This window comes from Phragmites australis, chromosome 13, assembly GCF_958298935.1.
Source record: "Phragmites australis chromosome 13, lpPhrAust1.1, whole genome shotgun sequence".
In the NCBI taxonomy this organism is placed as follows: Eukaryota; Viridiplantae; Streptophyta; class Magnoliopsida; order Poales; family Poaceae; genus Phragmites; species Phragmites australis.
The window spans coordinates 6488692-6509839 of NC_084933.1; the positions used below are offsets into that span (position 1 = coordinate 6488692).

Genomic DNA, 21148 nt, shown 5'->3' on the forward strand with positions numbered 1-21148 from the left:
AAAAAAACACACACACACACACAATAGTCGACTTGATTTTCAGCTCCACCAAAATGTTTACAATCGATTCTAACCAGCTCTTCGCCTAATGTCTCTAAGGGTTTGTTTGGCAGAGCTTCCAGAGCAGCTTTCCGGCTGGAATCAGGGAAGCTCTGCCAAACAACAGCTTTCCGCTTTTAGCTCCTGAGTGAAATCCGTGGGAGTGATTATCTGAAATGAATTAGAAGTTGGGGAGCTAAAAAAAAGTAACTTCCTCTGATTCACTTCCCGTAGAGAATCACTTCCTCCATATATTATATTTTAGAGAATCACTAAAGAATCACTTTCAGGCACAGAATCACTTTCTCCAGATAATCACTCCCCACAGAGAATTTGAATCAAGGAGAACTCTACCAAACATGATCTAATTCTTTAACACTAGGGTGCTCTAAATTCACTAGTTGAAGAAATCACTTTCATATGAAATCCAATCTTAGGATTCTTTTATTATAAAAGGTTGTTTATATGAAATGCATTCAAATGCTCGCAGAGTTGCAGCTTAAAAGTAAGCATAAGTTCAAACCTAGTTCTTTTCTTATCCGTTGAGCCGTCATTGAGGTCTAATTACTCTCTATTTCTCTCTCCACTCTTTCATCTCTATTTCTGTATTTTTATACTCCTATACTCTTATAAAATATATGATTATAGTAGAATTAAATGATCTCTACTGTCCACCAAAATTGATCAAACGGTAACCATACAAAGATTCTCTTCGTTTCTCCTTCTACAAATACATTTAATCTCACATAATTCTATTCTATATCCAGACATTCAATATTTACATTCTATATATTCTAAAAATATATTTAATTTTTTATTATTTATCTTTCATATTTATACATTCAATATTTATATATTTTACGGTACCGTAGATGAATTCTGTGTTTCATGCCATTGCTAGTATCCAGAATTCATGAGTTGTTTGAAGCGAAGAGAATATTAGGCCATCTCTAACTATTTTCTCTTTATTTTGTTCCTTTTTATTCTCTTCTTTATTTTTATTTTTTTTCATTTTTTAACAGCTTTGTTTCGTAAGGATCGTAGAATAAAAGAAGAGAAAATCTGTCTCAAGAAATAACCTTAATAAGAATGAGAATTCACGAGTAAATTCTGGGCCGCGAAGCGATTTTTTTGCACGGAAAAAGGCGCCACTGGCACACTACCCGACGGAATCTGTCCGGAGGTCGACTGGTCAAGCCCGATTCCTCCGAACTCTGAGCAGTGCCAAATGAACCGCACAACGCTCCAACCGTCCAATGCTACGAAACGCACTCCGTGTATCGATCTCAACCGAGAAATTGCGCGGCTCGCTCTCCGGTGCTGCGGCCAGCCCCCGGTGGTGGGCCCCACTCGATGCTCCAGATTCCCACCACCCATGCCCATGGCCCACCTTTCAGTCCCCTCCGCGCACTGCCGCACTCCAGGTTGCGGGCCTGCGGCGAGCGCTCGATCCTTCCGCCGCCGCCGTAGCCGGCCGGCGAGCGGAACCCCGACGAGCCCGGCGCCTTCCTTGCATGTCCACCTCGTCCGGCGCCGCGCGTCCCATGGTGGCAACTCGGCGCTCTGCGCGGAGGAGCGGCAACGGACCGTTACCGGATGGAGAGCCCACGGGGCCGGCCTCCAGCACCCCTCCGTCGTCCGGACCCGGCCTTCCGTCCTCCCTTCCGCGGCGGCACTCGCGCTACACATCTCCGCCCCAGCGGTCCGGCCGCACTAGGTTTGTTTCTGCGGCTTTCATCTTACTCTGCTCCACGTCCTTCCTGCAAATTGGGTTAAACAAGATTCGATGGGGCTTGAATTTCGATCGCGACTGGAGTTGGTTGGGGTTAAGCGAGATGGACGCGTCTCAACTTTTTGATTCCCGGATTGCTTGTGTCCCGTTTTACGTTGGGTTGATTTGTGCCCATGGTCACATCACTGAGCTATTCGAGAGGAAATTCATGCTTTTTCTAGTTTTTTTTTTCTGTATTCGAGCATTACATGTTCATAGGTACAAGCCATTTTATTCTATTAGTGTTTGCTATTTGCATTTCCATAGACTATGTGTTTGATTTAATCCAAGCCTCTTTTTTAAGAATAATCTTTGCTCAAATTGGTAAATATTAAGTATTGAGTTAAAGTCAAGCTTCTATATTGTGAATTAGGTACTTTATATATAGAACATTACAGCACATTCTACAGTTCTGCTTAATCCTACTGGATAAGTGCTACTTGGATTGCTAGGTATCATTTGTTATTTTATTTTGAATTACTTTGTTTTAGAGTTCAAGGGCTCATCAGAGGGCATCATCTTTATTAAGATGGACCAAAAGTTTTTAGCATTGCAGCCTGTGGAGTCACCACTCTGAACCTAAAGCAACAGCATAGTTCAGGGCTTCAGGCATAGTCCAGCAAACCACAAACACTGAACATAACAGTTTTTAAAGTACTTGTGGATAGGAAGAACATTGTGAATTTGTTGTGTTACTCATGTGACACTCTAACTTAGCATCTTTGCCATGATTTTCTTGTTCCACCGCAGGGATATGGGCGACTCTCATACCGTGGTGGATATCTCTGATGACAACACACTGAAGCAGCCTGTTGACACTGAAGAACTGGGGAGACAAGGGAAGGATGATGTGATGGCAGAGGAACCAGATGAGGCAGATGAGGATGTGGAGGCACTGGAGGAACCGCCGGGCTGGCTTCCTGACGGTTGGATCATGGAGGTTCGTCGTGACGACAATGGCTCTATCTACCGGGTACTCTCACTCTTCCACATGTATGGTTATTTGGTGTTCGGATGGTGATCATTTGTAGACATCTTCGCTGCCTGCTGTGGGGTTTCAGGCATATGGGGGGGGGGGGGTGTTAATATGTGTGAGTTACTTCATTGTTGTTTATTGCAGTACTTATATGTCTGGTTATTTGCTGTTAGGATGGTGATCATATGCTTGTATACATACATCTTCTCTGAAGCGGGTGGGGATGGGGGTGGTGGTTAATATGTGTGAATTACTTCATGGTTGTTTATTGCAGTACTACATTTCCCCGGTGTCCGGATACACATTCTCATCGAAGATGGAGACTCTGCATTATCTTTTCTCAGGGACGGAAGATCGCGTGTTGGAATCGCAGGCTTGTGCTGAGGACAACGAGCTTCATGTTAGTCAGTTCTGTCTGTAGTCATGTCATTTGTATGCCGTTGTTGATTAAACTGAGATGTGCTTTCCTGATTGTTACACGCAGAGACTGCATACATGGCTTCCGGGCGGGTGGGTGATTGAGGTCAGAGCTGGTGGTATGAAAATGGAAAAAATGTACAAGGTAAATTGGATTTTTTAGACATTAACATCAGATACACGCCAGTTATTGCGCACTTTATTGGGATTAGCACTGTGTGTCCAGATGTCGAGTCTACTGCACCTAGACACATTGGAGATGAAAAGTACGTGATCAATAAGATGTGTCTTGAGTTATTGCATTATTTGCATTCAAACGAAGAATGTCGTTTAATTAATGCTGATCTGTGCATGCTTCCAGATTTGTTTGTGAGCTATTGCATACATAGGGGAAAGCAATGCTTATAGAAACAATTCCATTTTGCCCACCTCGACTCTCTGTACTATCCAAACTTCACCTTCTAACTACAAAATGTTATGGAAAGCAATCAACAGATTAGTTTCCTTTTACAAGTTTCGTACCCATAGTCCTTTTATATCCTTAGCCTTCCTTTTATTGTTAGTCTTCCTATAGATAAAATTTTCCATGTTTTGGAGTCTTTAACCTCTATATAAAGAGGAGTCTAGTTTGTAATAGGTAATCAAGAAGTAATTCAGTAATGGGCTTTGCCCACCAATCAGCTATGATCAGAGCCTCTTCTCGACGGGAGAAGCCCGTAGATTAGAGGGCGATCAGCCCTTATCTCACTGTGTTCATATGGTTTCCCAATACAAAACCTTTGATTTACACCCTAAAACCTGTGCAAACCGCCCCCTAGGGTTGATTTCAGCAGTTATTTTTGCTTGTTGGCAACCACATTATTGGCTGTTGCTCTCTTATTCTGTTGTATCCTCCCTTCTACCGTGTCCCGCTGCCACAAAGCACTGAAAGCAGTAGCTGTGGTAGCTCCAGTTGCGGCTCATTCCCGTCTCCCATACCTAATATGATCGCTGGTGTAAAGGACGCCATACCGCATCCACTTCATGGTGGCGATGTTCTGTCTGGTGCCTCCTCAGAACTGACCTTGTTGGTGGCCATGCCATCCCTATTGGCGTGGCAAGCAGGTGCTACCGTGGCAGTGCGTTGTGCTGCAGAAGCTGCTGCCACACCATTACCATTGGCTTGGCAAGCTATAGCCCAATCATTATCATTGGCGTGGCAGCAGCTTCTTGCTGTCAGATGTATATCTGTCTTCCTGTATTTCCCCATTGTATAAGGGGTTTCTCCATTGTGTGTATATATGGGCCTGGAGCCCCCATAATGAATTGAAGTGCTTTTCATAACACTTGTCATGCCAACAGTTATGTCGGTTTGGATATAACAGTGACGGAGGGTTCATTTTAAAAATATTATTAAAAAGGTTTTAAAAAAATTCTAAGTGATGTGGCCAGTTTTTTATTATGATGCTTATGTGTTTCTTGCAGTTCTATGTTCACCTGCCTACTGGCAAGCGATTTTTGTCAAAAGGAGAAGTATTGCGCTATGTTAATGAGGGCAAGGTTTCTAGATGTGATATGGATGTGCTGTGTGACACAAGTTCTGATGATAACGTATGGCTCTTTCTGGAATTATTTCTCCTATTTGAACAGTATTAGGCCTTGTTTGGATGTCGTAGTTTCCAAAAACCGTGGTATTGAGAAACTACAGTTTTAGAAACCAGAGCCACACAATACCACGGTTTAGAAAAAAGAGGTTCTGGGTGGAGTTTCTAAAACTCCAAAAAGACCACAGTTTTGGCAATACTATGGTTTTGAAAATTACAATATTTGTTATATCCAAACAGCTCTCAGTTTTCCAAAACCAAAGTATTTTGCAAAACCGTAGTATTTTTTTCAAAACTCCAAAAGGACTTTGCATCCAAACGTGGCCTTAAATGTTTTTCTATGAAGTGTTTGAGAACTAACCTTCTGGCTTATTCATAGATACTTGCACAAGTGGAATTCAGTCCAGATAATCTACCAGATGGATGGGTGAAAGAAACAATATTTAGAAAGTGCAATGATGGAATCAGAAAAGACCCGGTACACTAAAATAGAGCATCTGATTCTTTATATGTAGTATGTTAGGAAAATTTTGCTTATTCCTTTGTTATTCACACTGATTTGATTAAATTTCTAAATTGATTATGCAGTATTATACCGATCCTGTTAGTCATCATGTATTTCGTACACTGAAGTCTGTGTTGAGCTACCTCCAAACTGGAGAAATATCTAAGCATGCCTATGTTCCAAGGAAAAGTGTCACTGACATGTATTCTTTTGACAAGTGTGCAGATCTGGTAATTGCTTTTTCCTGTGTTGTTTTTGTCCTTGTCAAATTACATGATTCTCTTGGCAAAATGAGCATCTTTGGCTTTTTAACATTCTTATTTCATACATTCTTGGACACTGTAGCAATATATGTACGATTTACTAGGTTCTTAAAATTAGTTTCAATTTACTAGCGCAAAATGCTTTTGATTCTTGAAATAAAATAACATATGGTGATGTTTCTTTTTTTAAACAAACTCATAGCTTTCCTAAAACTACAGCCTACCTACTCTGAAGCAAATAAGTTAATTTGAGTATACTTGTTTCTATCACTGAATATAACATACAAATATATTAGTTGCCTTTTCCCTATCCTTGTAGTCTTTATTTTACCGTATGCTCTTTCTCTTGACTTAGCTTTGTATCAGCTCCAATTAAGTCTTGTTCTCGGTTTCTTTTGACCTAGTTCGGCACAAGGTGATAATTGGATCTAAGTCCTATCTTTATGCTTGTTTGTGGAAACCAAATGATTTTACTATAGCGTAAGGGTGAACATCTTATCTTAGCCCCCCCTTGTCATTGCGTACCATGTCTATCGTCGGCTCACCAAGTCCCAGGGAGAATCTAGCTCCATATAATTAAGACATTTATTTCTTAATTAGGATTTGTTTTTTCAAGTTAGTTGCTTGGTTATCGAGTTAGATGGTTTGTTAGGAAAGATAAGATTGGATCGGATTGCAATAGTTGGCATGCTTGTTTGGGCTGGTTCTATATAATGAACGCTGGCGGCATTTGTTCCAATCAAGCAACGAGTTAAACCTATTCCCTATTTCTCTTCTCTCTGCAGCGCTGGTGCGGTAGCAGAGCATGGATGTTATGATCCTAGTTCATAACGGGGGTAAAGATTCGTCAGGAGGATAGCTGGACGACGTTGGCTGCTAGGGATGAGAGATTAGACTATATATGAGAGAGACTTAGAATATTAGAGGAGACTAGATTAATTCTTCTTGCTTGATTGATTCCCTAAGAGGGCGACTGCTCTTTATATATAGAGCTTGGCCGAATCTCAACCTACTAGGACTCGAGTCCTAAACAGACTCCATCTCGAGTCCTTGATTATAACTCATCTCTTTCCATCTACTGACTCTACTTCTCCTAGTTGAGTTTAAGGGCTTGTTTGACAGAGCTCCAGCTTCAAAATTCTTGGAGCTGGGTATTCCTAGCTTCAGGCTTTGATGGAGCTGGAGTTGTGGGTACACTGATGATGTTTAGATGAGCCATTTATTTCTATTTTAGTTTAAAATAGAGACTTAAACCACTTAATTTTAGTCTATAAACGTAAGATCTGACGTGAGCTGGGAGCTGGAGCTCTACTAAACAGGTTCTAACTATGCTAACATATCTCAATCTTTCCTAAATTGAATCTAACTTGCCTATTCAACTTCCCTTTCCTAATACCGCACATAACAACGGATCCCAAGTTGCGCCGACAAGGTCCAGGGCCACATCCTCCTACCACACACATGCCTATGTCTTAATATCCAATCCACCCACAAACATAGAATCCCATGACACCCCTATACTCAAGAACATGCATTTTGTTATGATACTGCAAGATTGAACAACATAATTCATTGAAAATGTTGTTCATCAACTGTGCTCGCTGTTGAACTGGACAACTCCAGTATTATTGTGCCTAAAAAGGGAGATATATAGGGTATGGGTATGGTACATATGCAGAAAGCACCCTATACTAGAGAGTAAATACACACTATGCATATACATCTAACACCCCCCCTCAAACTCAAGGTGGGTCAACAACACCGAGTTTGGAGAGAAAATATCCATGTTGAGCTCTTGTTTGTGCCTTTGTAAAGAAGTCAGCTAACAGAAACTCTGAAGGCACATACTAAAGAGTCACAACCTGATCCTGCACCTGCGATCTCATGTAGAAAGCATCAACCTCAATGTGCTTGGTGAGTTCATGCTTCACTGGATCCCCACCAATACTGATCGCACTAGTGTTGTCAGAAGAGAGATGGGTTGGTGTAGCAGCTGGCACACCGAAATACGCAAGTAGCCATTGTAACCAGGTGACCTCAGCTGTCAACGCTGCCATAGCCCGCAACTCAGCCTCTGCACTCAAACGAGAAATTGTTGTCTGCTTCTTGGTCTTCCATGTAATCAAAGAGGATCCAAGGTCGCATCAGAGTACGCTTGAAGCTGGAGTGAGCTGGAGCGAGGGAAGAAGAGACGGCGAGAGGTGGTGCCACACAGGTGGTGCAGAACACGGAGAAGGTGGGTGTAGTGTAGCTGAGTGGGAGCAGAAACAAACTAACTGAGGATGTGAATAGAGTGAGAAATGTCAGGACGAGTGATCCAAAGATAAACAAGACTCCTAACTAGATGGCGATAACGAGTGGGGTCTGCAAGAGGCTCGCCGTCAGTGGGCCGTAGGTGAACACCAAGTTCCATAGGTGTCTCAGCTGTGCGGTGATCAGTAAGAGCAGCACGAGCAAGAAGGTGCTGAATGTACTTCTTCTAAGGGAGGTAGATGCCGTTAGGCGTGGAAGAAACCTCGATCCCAAGGAAGTAGCAAAGGGGGCCTAAGTCAGACATCAAGAACTTGTCACTGAGACGTTTTTTTTATAAAGTCAATGAACTGAGTCATCACCCGTGATAATCATGTCATCAACATAGAGAAGAAGAAGCGTGCGACCACGAGAAGAAGTGTGAATAAAGAGAGTTGGGTCATGGTCGTTAGGCTTAAAGCTAGCATCAGTAACAACTAAAGAGAAGCACTCAAATCAACCCCGAGGAGCCTATTTGAGGCCATATAACGAACGACGCAGATGACAAACCATGGCATCAGGAACAAAGTATCCTAGAGGTGGCTGCATGTAAACCTCTTCACGCAGCTCACCATTGAGAAAAGCATTTTTGGCGTTCGACTGAGAGATGGACCACTGGTGAACAGAGGCAATAGCCAGAATAGTCCGAATAGTGGTCAAGTGAGCAACTGGAGCAACCATGTTCCTGCTGAAAATCACGAGCCACAAGACGAGCCTTGTAGCGCTCAAGGGAGCCATCAGAGCGGGTCTTGACCTTATAGACCCACTTGCAAGTGATAGGAGTGACATGAGAGGGCAAAGGAACAAGATCCCAAGTGCTAGTACGCTCCAAAGTGGCAATCTTCTTAGCCATAGCATGCTACCACTCCTGGTGAGCAACGGCCTCTCGTTAGGTCGTGGGTTTGACAAGAGCAGCAACTGTGAAGCCATAGTGCTCAAGTGGCAGAATAGTACAACGATCACGTATATCATACCGAGTTGGAGACTCTAGAGCAGGACCGAGAAGAGACAGAGAGGAGTCAGGCGGTGGAGGATGTCGGGGACGGCGAGTGTAGAAGTGAGTGATCTCACGAGGAGAAGGAACCACTGGAGGAGGTGGTGAACCAACTGAAGGTGGAGCGACAGGGTTGAGCGTGGAGATGATGGTGGTTGTGGCAAAGGAGCCGGGGAGAGTGGTGGCTGTGTGGAGTAGGATGGCCATGAAAGATGTGAGGATGGCAGCGGAAAATACAAATCAGGAAGAGTCGGGAAAGAGAGACTGCTGAAATGGATGGAGAACTGGTGGAAAAACAAGGATAGTAAGAATGGGATTTGCCAAAGGTGACATTTCAAGATATCCTCATCCGACGAGCAACAAGGTTATAACAACGATAACCCTTGTGCTCCGTACTGTAGCCAAGAAAAACACATTGAACTGAGTGAATAGTTAGCTTAGTGCGCTCACAAGGTGGAAGAAGAACGTAGTAGACACACCCAAAGCACCGAAGGTGACTGTAGCTAGGAGGTGTGCCATAGAGGCACTCATAAAGAGTACATCCCTGAAGAACAGAGGACGGTTGTTTGTTAATGAGAAAGACAGTCGTGGAAATAACCTCAACCCAGAAGTGGGGTGAAAGATCAGAAGAGTACGAGCAGTCTCAAGAATGTGACGATGCTTGCGCTCTGCAACTCCATTATGAGCATGAGCATTAGGACAGGAGAACTGAGCAAGAGCGCCCTGATCAGCGAGATAGCGACAATGAGCATCCGAGATGTACTCAGCAGCAGAGTCGGCACGAAAAGCTCGAATGACAGAGTCAAACTGAGTATGAATCATAGTAGCAAACTACTGGTAAATGGAAAGGAATTGGCCACGAGAAGACATAGGTAAATCCAAGTAAATCTCGAATAATCATCGACAAAGATTACATAATAGGAGTGACCCATTTCGAAACGAAGGGAGAACGCCCTCATACATCAGAGTGGACAATATCAAAAGGATGTTGAGACACAATATCACTAGAAGGATAAGGGAGTTACAGCTGTTTACCAAGCTTGCAACCTGTACAATGAAGAGCAGCGTCACCAGAAACAGGACCTAAGACACCACTACCCACCAAGGTGGAAAGTCTAGAACCTGAGAGATGTCATAGACGGCGATGCCATTGTGCAAAAGTGGTGGTAGAGGAAGCAGCTGACACGAAGGCAGGAAAACTAGATGACTGGCTGTCCGAAGTAGCAGAAGGAAGATGTAGCCAATCAAGCTCGCAGAGGCGCTGAGAGTCATGACATCTAGGACCAGTCCCCACCAGAAGCCCAAAACGAAGATCCTGAACACAGCAAGAGTCAGCCTTAAATGATACGACATCCATGATCAGTGATCTGACCTGGCAGACAAAAGCTGCATGGTGAGTTTAGGAACATGAGAAACTGTAGGAACATAAAAGGAGGAAGTAGAGAGGGTGCCCCGTCCTGCAACAGGAAGGGAGGTGCCATCTGCAGTCTTAACTATGAGTGGTGAGCTAGGACACAACTCAGAAGATAGATGAGCTGAATCCGGAGTCATGTGAAAGGAGGCACCAGAATCAAGAAACCATTTGGATGATATACCTGTATAGCCAGGTCTTTTATATGACGAGGTCAGACTGGTAAGTCTCCATCTTAGCCTCGAAAGTGTCAAGAAGTGTGGTCTTGGTACCATAATCAATTTCCAGTGAGTAATTGGGTGGAGTCGGAAGAGCGGGACAAGGAGGACGTGCCCACTCGCCGGTGAGATAGCCCCACAACTACTAATCACTCATGTGGATCTTCATGTGAAACACAAACTCCCCCCTGTTTGTGCCATTGAAGAAGATCGGACACCATGGAATCGGAATGGCACCCGGCCTCCCAGAGGACGCCATGAAGGCAGTCAGGAACCAAAAAAATAAAAACCCTATGCTTTTTTTTTGATGAACTCACAGGAACCCTAGGTAATCAGACAGAGGCAGGGCAGGTGCGTGTGCGCACACAGCGGATGGTAGACTTGCGCATGCACAACACCCCCTACCGAGCCTCGGGCGCACGTCCATCGGCTGCGTCGTCTTTGATCCTGAGCAAGTGCACACAGCGGAAGGAGCCGAGTGGCGGCGGAGGCTCGAATTAGACAGCAGGAGGCAGGCTGGGTGCGGACGAGGAAACAGTGACTGAGACGGGCAGCACCATGGCGGCAGTGATCCAAATCGGGGTGGCTGAGCCGGCCAGCACTGTGATGGCGGCCTGATTCGGGACAGTAGGCGGCAGGGCTGGGCGCAGATGCACTGGGACCCGCGCAAGGGGATGGCTCAGGCGGAGGTCGCATGGGGCTGAGCAGGCGACTTCCGGATCTAGAGCAGAGGGCGTTTGATCCGCGAGGGGGAAGAGAAAAGGGAGGAGAGGTGGAGTTGCCTTCACCATAGCCCACGATGGTGGCTCACTGGCGACCGGCCGGAAGCACGCCGGCGGCGGCGGCAATGGACTGAGGATTGAGAGCCATGGGCTTTGGTACCATGTTGAATTGGACAACTCCAGTATTACTGTGCCCAAAAAGGGTGATATACAGGGTATGGGTACGGTACATATGCAGAAAGCATCATATACTAGAAAGTAAATACACACTATGCATATACATCTAACACTTGCCACATTCATCTACTAATAGTTGGTATGGCATGGATTATACTAAGATTGTTGTCAATAAAATGATTTTATGTCATGCCTATTATACTTCCTTGATGATGGTTTCCAAGATGTGATGTTCAGCACTTGTTTGGATTAATTTGATACAAGTTTTTCTTTAACCGTCAGCCTCAAACTATGCTGAAACGACTGAAAGTAGAAGGAAGAACAAATCACAAATCCATGAGAGCATCGGTGTTAGACAGAGAATTACCTAGTGGCCAGACTTCAAATCACTGTAAGTTCCTGCAATTACTGGTTATGTGGTATTTCATAACTGTAGTTCCTGCAGTTATTGGTTGTTATCTTCATAGCCTATCTCATAAAGTATGTGCTCGATTTAGTTACACATAACTGTACATTAAATGTTGTTCTGATCATTGTTAAATTAGGTGTTAATTAGCTGGTTATGATATCGGTCTATGGTATGCTGCAGCTCCTTGTGAGATCAATCTATAATGAGATGTTTTACATTGCTGGGGTGTACTACTGCTAAAATACTATCAACTGTTGATTAAAGAAAGGGCTATGTAGTGAGGAGAACCGGACAACATGGGTAAAGAGAAGAGACTTTAGTAGAGGGAGATAGACATAAAATAGGGGGTACTTTATTCTTTCTCTTGCTTAATGAATATGAGAACAATGGCCTCCTTATTTTGGTGCTAGAACCTAAAACATAGATACTATTAAAAAGTAACCTAAAAGATACAGACTAATAAATGTTATATCTAACAAATAAACTAATCATAATAATACCTGATTTAATATTATCAACATATGAGCTGATATTCCATAAAAAAAAAACATATCAGCTGATATGCTTCTGTTAAGGCAAATTTGGGGCCCATGATTCCTCCCTCGCACACAGCTTGTCCTTGGGCTGTGATTGCAGCGATGCTTGGAGTCCTTGGTAGTTCAATTGCAACAAGTGAATAGACTACCAGTGATTAAGCGGAAGGCCATAGATGATCGAGAAGCAAACTTCTAAAAATGCTGATAGAAGTGATCAATAAAATGATGCTAACACTCGTGTTGCATTTTCTACCCATTTATGCAGTTATTATTTGCAGCAGAATGTTAGTAGCAGTGATTAAAATACCATATAATGGTGATGTCTTTTTGCAGAGGATACGATTGTAAAACATTAAATTACACAAGCAGTGAATCTAAAATTTAGGAACCTCAGCTGATCTGACTAGACCTGTTCAAACCTTGGGCCGGGCATCAGGTTGGGCTTCTAGAAACCTGATCAAGAATCTGCAAGCCCAAGCCTGCCTGAGGCCTGACACTAAACATAGATCTCAAGCCCGCACCCAGCTCGACAGAAAAACCCGAGGCCCAATGCATACACCAAAATCATCCAGCGAAATCAAATGATCGGGCAAATTTGATGTTTGATAAGTTATTGCCCATGTATTCTCAGATCACAATCTAAACTTCCAAGAAGATGCTCGAAGCGATTGTGACTACGTCCAGGAAGATGCGAAGAGGAAAAGAAGCTATGATGTGATCATTGCTGGACGGTTGGAGACAACTTCCCAGGTGACGCGGAGGCCAACGACCACGCCTCCCAAACTTCGACGCTTGCTCCTCCAGGTGTATAGCGCAGCTGGCCGCGTGGCTCGCGGAGCAGAAGCAGCTGATGGATGCACACGTGCGTGGATTATTGAGGGCAGGACTGCAGGAGATCCCAAGCTGGTGGCTGGAGGACGTAGGTCACCGTGGAAGCAGCCGCCAGCCCTCCTATAGCAAGAGTGAGGGTTAGGGTACGGAGTGGTGGAAACAGCTTATATATGGCGTGCACATCTAATTGGACTGGGCTGATTGCAAGTAACGTGGTGCTTTTCTTGGATTGCTGAGATGTTTGTGCCACTATCGGGTCTAGTCCGGCTACCCGACCTGCTAAGTTTGAAGCCCAAATGTTTGTGCCACTATCGGGTCTAGTCCGGCTACCCGACCTGCTAAGTTTGAAGCCCAAGCCCAGCCCTAATTTCTCACCAGGCAGTTTCAGGTTCTTTCGGGTTGGGTCGGGTTGTAGTTTGAAGCCCAACCCCAACCTGCTAAGTTTGTTAAGTTTGAAACCTGATTGTAAGTTTGAAGCTCGACCCCGATCCTATGTTTCATCGGGCCGGGCTGTTTCAGCTTCTTTCGGGTTGGGTCGGATTTGTCAGGCTGGGCTACCCATGATCAGGTCTAGATCTGACAACATCAAACATATAAGATAATACAAAAGGCTAAAATTTAATATAATGAATTTGTATACCAATCTTCATCATCCAATGAAGATGATGAACCCAGCTCTTCTTTGTTCTGTATTTTTTTTGGGTACAAGATGAAAACTGGGTTACAACTTGTTTGCTCTTTTTATGTTGTTAACATAGGAAATAGGATACAAACCATATAATTAAAGCATAATTTTTTTAACACCCTGGACTCAACTTGCTTAGCGCCCAGCCCCCACATGTGACTAGCTACGGTGCTTACGTCTTCACTTCTTGTAAAAGGGTTAATCTAGCGTTGATATTTGGCTCAAGAGACATTATATACTTGTACACCTCATCTTGAACTTCCAATGTGGGATTATCCTACATGGAGCACACAGTGATTCCAGATGTGCTGGGTTTTACACACATCTTATCATATTTGTGGTATATCTGTAAAATGGAAATCTATCTGTACTAAAAGTATGCCTTGCATGGTATAGTTGGCTAAGATGAAGTGAAAAGTTATATGTAGACGCTACAGCTGCTGTTGATATACACCAAAATCTGTGTAGCTTTACTGAAATTGTTGCCCAAGTTCCAATTTTTAGTTGAAACACACTGTGTTACATTTCTTTAGAGTTCAGTATAATGCGGTTTTGCCACTCCATACTGTGTAATGGTTTCTACGTGCCATGTTCCAGTTGAAGGTGGCATCTCTGCTGGCTTAACTCAGTCTGATCCGAAAGGGGAGAAGTTCAGAACTGTGAAGGCTACAAGCGTAAAGGAAATCTGTTTAGAGACTGCCAAGCGACCAAGAGGGAGGCCAAAGAAAATCTTGAAGCAAACTAATGAAAGCACTTCTTCACATTGTGCCAAGAGTCCACATAAGGAAACCCAGCATACTGAGGTGAAAATTGAAGTGGATATTAGCGATGGGGAAGACATGCCAAATGAAAAGACTTTGGAGCATACTGAGAAGGAGAAGCATGTTGTAGTAATCCAGGAAGTAGACAACAACTTAGCTGGAAAGAACCTATCAATGAGGAAGGGTGACAACCTGGAATCGGTAACTGACCCAGATCTCCATGAGAAAGAAAATGGCAAGTTGACCGAAGCTGGTAAAAAGGTAACATGCTCAACAGTACACAAATTTTACACGAGGAGAAGTAGCAACCAGACACTGGGCTCAAAAAAAGGATAAAGCAGATCATTTATAGAGCCCGTGTCCAAAAATCAATAAAGTAGATAGTAAGATGCAAAGGTCCTTGAACTCCCAGAAGTTACCTGGAAGCTGACGATGTATGTAAGTACCTGAAGCAATGTAAGATGGCTAGTTTCTGTATTGAAAATATTTAAATGGTATCTTATTCAGGGAATAATGCAACCGAAATTGATCTTCAGTCCATGTGAATGGTTGTAATCAGTTTAGAGGGTGTGTAGCAGAAACAATCCATTATATTCTTGTATCACTGGAATCAATGATGCTTCCAGCGATCATGATGTTAAGGATGGGTAGCATGAACGTCAAGGAAAGTAAATGGACAAAATTTTCTATTGGGTCCGGGACAGCAATTTCTATCAGTATACAGTAAAGGCATTTGTGGGATCTATTCATCCTCCTGCATCTGACAAAAAACTTGATGAAATGAAAGAAACTGTGAACAACGCATTGTTTCATTCCACTTCATTTAGAAAATTATGATGGCATATTTAAAACAGTTAAGAAGTTGATGATTTTGCATGCATTGTGAATTATTATTTCTGGGTCCTCTCGACACGACAATTCTGAAAGCTCCCTATCATATTAACACATCAGGAAAATCTGTTCATGTTGCTTTACAAGTTTCCCAGGAGGGAGTGCCCAGCAAACTATATATCGTCGTATTCTGACAGAAGTTCGTAACATGGCAAAGTACTCTATTGTAGCCCGTGATTGCCTTACCGTCGTTCTAATTCTGCAAGAGAACAAATGTTAGCTCTTTGTGCGACTTCATTTTGCTGCACAAATTAGAGGTGAGGATTTAACACTAGGCCTTTTTTTTAATGAACCCGTACGAGATTGTGCCAATTTTCATTGCAAATAGTAGGAGATTTAGGCTTTGTTTGGATACAACGTATTTTTTGCTTTAAGGAAATACCATGGTTCATAAAAAAAAGAGAACACCGTAGTATCAAATACTAATGAAGTGTTTGGACAGCTAAGTTAAATTTTGGTTTTTAAAGTATTGTATCTTAAATCTGGATATATTTCATGCACATATGGGCCGGTCCCTATGTACACACTACTAGAAAATCCAAATTCCCCTGCAACTTGTTTTACTAGGAAATACATGAAAATAATAGAGAAAGAGTTTCCTTACAGTTTTTCCTAGGGAACGATTCACGGGAAAAAAAAAGGACGGGAAAGGCAAATTGTTTCCCAACTGTTGTTTCGGGCAGGGAACGACGCTGACATTGCAAGCCTGTCCTACATGGAAAGGTAGTTTCCCTGTGCTTTCATTTTGCTTGCCTACTTGTGTAGGGAAAATTTGTTTATATTTTCTTTTGACAGCATGCACAAAAAGATCTTTCCCTACATATCTTAATTATAGGATCACCAGATCAATAGATTAAATATAAAAAAAGCATTCAAATATCACAAAAATACTAGAAACATCACACATTAGATGCAGGTAAATTTGACCCAAGTCATAATACATATCATAGAGAAAATATTCCTAATATAATGTTTGATACGACCCTAAAATACTTAGTTGTTTCTACTTGCATTTCAGATAAGGCTTGCCAAACATTCAAGGGTGCCGTTCTGGTTGCAAAGGAGGAACTGTGCCAAGTCAAAACATCCAAGCCAAAGGAAGAGCATGATGAAAAATCAAAAGGGAGGACAATTTGGATTGCTTCTATTCCTATTTCAATATGAGTTCAAGTAGGCTATATAAATATTTAGTAAAGAGATACGTCATAGAAGTTTCCACAATTTAGAATTTAGTTTTTCTTTTTGTTTGAGTCCAAATAGCAATGCTTGAAGTTGAGTCGGATTAAGTTAGATATGCTCTGAGTAAAAGTTCCATCCTACTCGCATAGGAATCCGTTTGGGGTGTATCAGTACTCATTGGAAAGCTTATTCTGAGTACTTTTCAATGGGTCTGGTCCCACGCTCAGATTCATCGCGTGCGAATCACAATGCACACTGCAAAACAGAGTTTGAGCTAGTTAAGTTTAGGAGTCTTAGTATGAGTTGAGTCGCGTTAGAGTCAGAGTTGTAAAGTGCTTGCGTGCACTATAAAACAAAGGACCATGGCCATGTAAGGGCCATACCATTGTTATTTTCGTGATTTATGGATCGCCATAACGGTTATAGTTTTGGAGAAGTTACTGAGTTTTTGAAAGAAGCTGAAAACTGATCTCGAGTTTTCTTGTTTTACTGTGTGAATTGTTCTCCTTGTTGTGCTTCAATTCGTGGTGAATCAACCATATTCAATCCTTCAATTTGTGATCCTCTACTTGTACATGGTTTGGAGAAACTCTATATTCATAGTTTGCATTTATCATGTAGAATTCTTGCTATTTAGAATGTAAATGTGAATCCTATCAGTTATCTATTGTTCTTGTTGGTTGGTTTCTGCCGTGAAAGATTGGGACAACATTGCATCAACTTGGAGTTTGCCGAGTGGATCTCGCATCAATGTTGCAAAGGATCCTCTAATCTGCAAGTTACATAGTTATGCGCACAAAAGTTGTAGCACATGTGACACCAAAATATGGCACACAAGTTATCCAATGACAAAAGAAATATATCCTTCCACCACTTGCAGCAAGCTTCCAACTCTCGACATAGCTCTCATCAAAACCCAGGCCAGCATCTATGAATGTACATCATTAAAAAAGATCCATCAGGCAACGCATGGTCATTTTGCTGCCCGCCTGCTCTCGTGACGTGACCTTGCACTAGGGCTTCCGCTAGCAGCTGCCACTCGGGCTCCCCTCCTTCTCCCCCTCCGGTGTCCTTGCGGGTGGCCATAAGGAGCTAGGAGCCCTCCCCCTCTAGATCTTCTAGTAGCATTAGTTTTAGCCCAAAATAAATCCCCAAGTTTTACCCTAAGAGGTGGAATGTTGAAGATTAGGTCAGCGCCGCTCTGATGGATGTTGATTCTAGTCTTCCTCGTTGTTGTTGCTATCCTCGGAGGTCCTCCAATCGCTAGCAACCTCCACAACATGGAGGATTTGTTCACCCTCGGAGTTCCTCATGCCATGCCTCCTAGGTAGTCGTGGTTTCTCACGACGATGTCGCCGCCGGATTCTTTGAATAATCTTTGGTGAGTTCCAATAAATCCCATCTCCTTTGTGAGAGGTTTGATGTGCTCCTTCTATTTGCGAATGGAGGGGAGCTGCTTCTTATCCCTATTAGGGGTTTTGGTTTTGGGTCATCGGTGTCGCTGTCGACGGCTAAGGATGATGTTAACGGGCATCCTATATTGATCATTCCGAGGAAGGAGGTGATTTTGCAGCAGCCGGCAAGGCAAATGCCAATGTTCCACCATGGAGTTAGATGCGCTTTGGAGTCAATTCTGAGGCATTGGATCTTATGGCATATCCAAAGTTTGGGGCCGCTTAACGGTTCTGATACGAGGATTGTTGTGTGGCTGTGTGGCATTTTGTGTTGCTCCGTCCACCTGAGGCGACGTGAAGGGCGACAAAGGTTACAAAAGATGTGATCAAAGCGGTAAGGGCCTAGAAGTTTTTTCTATGTAATTTTCTTATTTTCTAAGGTTATTCATGTAATCTGGGTATGTACTATCCTTCATCTTTAATATGATCCCTTTCCCTTCACAAAAAATGTACATCATTAAAAAAATTAGAGGGCACAATGTAGGTCCGTCCACTAAGACATTAGGATCTTCTCGAACCTGATAGAGGTTCAAATATCTAATATTTAAAGTAACATATTCCTGCCAAAAACCATTCCAAAATTGCAATACTATCAAGAAGGAAAGGCAGAGGAGACGTGAAGTGCGAAACGTGGAGCAGACGCTGCGAACTTGGTAGCAGCAGCTGTGGAAAACTGACAAGACATGCAGTATCACGAGTTATTGTAGGCCGGTGCATTGCATGCACCAATCGCTTAACCACATCACTCAGTGTACCACAACGTAGAGTTTATATTCATTTACCTTTTATTTTCAGAATTTTTACAGTACCTTCTACTCGTCTTCTATTTTAGCGAAACAAACTTGCCTAATTATCAATGGCTCTCCTATACCATACATACTTTCCGCTTTCCGCACTGCTCTTGGCCGTTGCGCGCTGCCGTTCACCCGCACATAGTCGCGGAACGAGATGGATAGGTGAAAGACCGCAACAATGTGCTCAAAAGGACTACAGCCACATCCGTGAACATGCTGGTGTTGATAGCATAAAAATAGCAAGCTGTAGATATTATGGGTCTTCGGCTTTGAAAGCAAGTTGAAACCATCAGGCATTAACTGTTTATAATTAGCTTGAGTCCGGATATTAGCGTTGGTTAGTTAATATCTATTCGTTGGTAGCTAAGTCACCAAATCAGGAGAAGCCTTCGGCCAAGAGAGAGAGCCGAAGGTAGCGACATGCGACACGTGTTAGAGGTGTAATCTTATTAATGTGTCGCATCAGTTACAGTGTCAGTATATTTATAGTCCGTAGTCAACCACTCCACACTACAATTTACAACATTACCCCCAACTGCGACATTCTCAGTATATTTGGGGGTATCTTGGTACCATTAAGTATATTTGCACATTTATAATTATACCCCAGACCGCTACATGGGTTTTGACGGACGTCGTTCCTTCGCCGGAGCCCCCATAAGGCCAGTCGCAAACGGGCCTTCAGGGCACCTTCGACCAGCTGTGACGCTGCGTCCCGAGTCACCCTTCGGTCTCCGTCTGAAAGCCTGCAAGAGACTTCGCCTGTGCTGTTACTCGGCGTCGCGGGTTGACCTTCGGTCTTCGTCCAAGGCTCACCAGAGGCTTTGCCTGCGCTGGTACTTAGCGCCGCGGATCAACCTTCGGTCTCCGTCCGAAGGCCTGCCAGAGGCTTCGCCTACGCTTCCTGAAATACAACTGCATTATTCGTCAGTGTATAGCCACTAGTGGACTTCGACTCACCATCCAAAGTGGCATGTGAGACCATTCCTCAACAGTAGCCCCTACAGGTAAGGTTCATCTTCAATGGACCGAACCTGTGAATCAAATGATATAGCTGAACACCTTCCCCTTCGGCCCGTCGAAGATCCCTTGGGGCTCATTTTTTCTTTTAGCAGATAGCCCCCTCATGTTGTTCATCATAAATTTGTTTTATGGGGATATGACCATTCTTCCCGCACACAACGGTCAAGGCTCGATGACGCTAAATGTCTTCGCCTCATGCTGAACCGTCTTTTATGGTAATGGTTCAATTTTTGACGCGCATCGTTTCAACCACCGTTAACCCTGTTTTTCACCACTATAAATATCCACCCGACGCTTCAATTTTTACCGCTTGAATCTATTGAAGCTGTAGCTCTCGTACGAAGACTCTGGCAGTCACCTTTCTTTCTGAAGCCTAGTGAGAATGGCTCTGAGAGGCAAGACAAACCGCCTGAAGACCTATTGGATTGGAAAATCTAAGGTTGACGAAGAAGTCCTAGTTGGACTAGTAAAAGAGGGTTTTATTAGCGATGTTTCGAAGGTTAGGCTCCCGAAGGGCCAAGAGACTCCGGAGCCCGAAGATGATGAAGCTATTGTCTTTGTCGACTACTTCCGAGCGGAGCTTCATCTTCCTTGTGATGAGATGGTGCCGAAGGTTCTGAAGCTGTTTGAAATCTACCTCCACCAACTGACGCCGAACGCCATCGTTTGGCTCTGCCTCTTCGCCTGGGCGGTGCAATCCGAAGGAACAAAAGCATCGACCAGGGCCTTCGCCACAACCCATAGGCTCCATCACCAATCGAAGCTGGTTTTCGTGTCTATCATGCAAAGCGAAGCCCATTATGGCTGCATGAACATTACTTATCGCACCAGCCTGGCCACGCCAATCGTGGCATACAAAAACAAATGGCCGAAGGACTGTACGCAATGGTGGTTCTACCACAAGGTGGATCGAGAGGAGTTTCTCGTGTCCAAGTGCGAAGAGGTGAAGGGGAACCGCGCCCCGGATGTACAACTGAAGGCCTCTCAAAGGGCGGCATTTGAGGCCTTCAACAGGTGCGCGAAGCATCTGGCCACGCACGATCTCATAGAAGAGTTCATGGCATCTAGGGTATGGCCCCTTAGCTGGGGCCGGACCATCCTGAAATTCAGTGACAAAGAGCTGAAGGGACTCTGCCGTCCCCAGCCTGACTTCCGAGGTTTCACAGGTATTATCTTTATCATGTTCTTAACTGCACTTCGGCTCTCTGTCATTTCCTTAC

At 43.6% G+C, this 21148-nt stretch overlaps 1 protein-coding gene across 2 annotated transcripts; it reads left to right on the forward strand.

Moving 5' to 3' along the window:
• Positions 1 to 1421: 1421 nt before the first annotated feature.
• LOC133888021 (uncharacterized) lies at positions 1422 to 15294 on the forward strand. Of its 2 annotated transcripts, none has more exons than XM_062328104.1 (9): positions 1422 to 1756; positions 2561 to 2783; positions 3061 to 3186; positions 3271 to 3348; positions 4668 to 4793; positions 5166 to 5264; positions 5375 to 5521; positions 11648 to 11756; positions 12942 to 13417. In XM_062328104.1, the coding sequence occupies exons 1-9, from the start codon at positions 1554 to 1556 to the stop codon at positions 13265 to 13267; spliced, it is 1437 nt and encodes a 478-aa protein (XP_062184088.1). In that variant the 5' UTR covers positions 1422 to 1553; the 3' UTR covers positions 13268 to 13417. The 2 variants fall into 2 exon arrangements, with proteins under 2 accessions (XP_062184088.1, XP_062184086.1); XM_062328102.1 differs by lacking the exon at positions 12942 to 13417 and adding an exon at positions 14424 to 15294 and having other exon boundaries at positions 1426 to 1756.
• Positions 15295 to 21148: the final 5854 nt, after the last annotated feature.

Coding starts and splice junctions, on each gene's coding strand:
- LOC133888021 (XM_062328102.1), top strand. CDS start 1,554: ATGTCCACCTCGTCCGGCGCCGCGCGTCCCATGGTGGCAACTCGGCGC. Junction 4,794..5,165: donor ACACAAGTTCTGATGATAAC/GTATGGCTCTTT, acceptor GCTTATTCATAG/ATACTTGCACAAGTGGAATT. Junction 5,522..11,647: donor TTGACAAGTGTGCAGATCTG/GTAATTGCTTTT, acceptor TTTAACCGTCAG/CCTCAAACTATGCTGAAACG.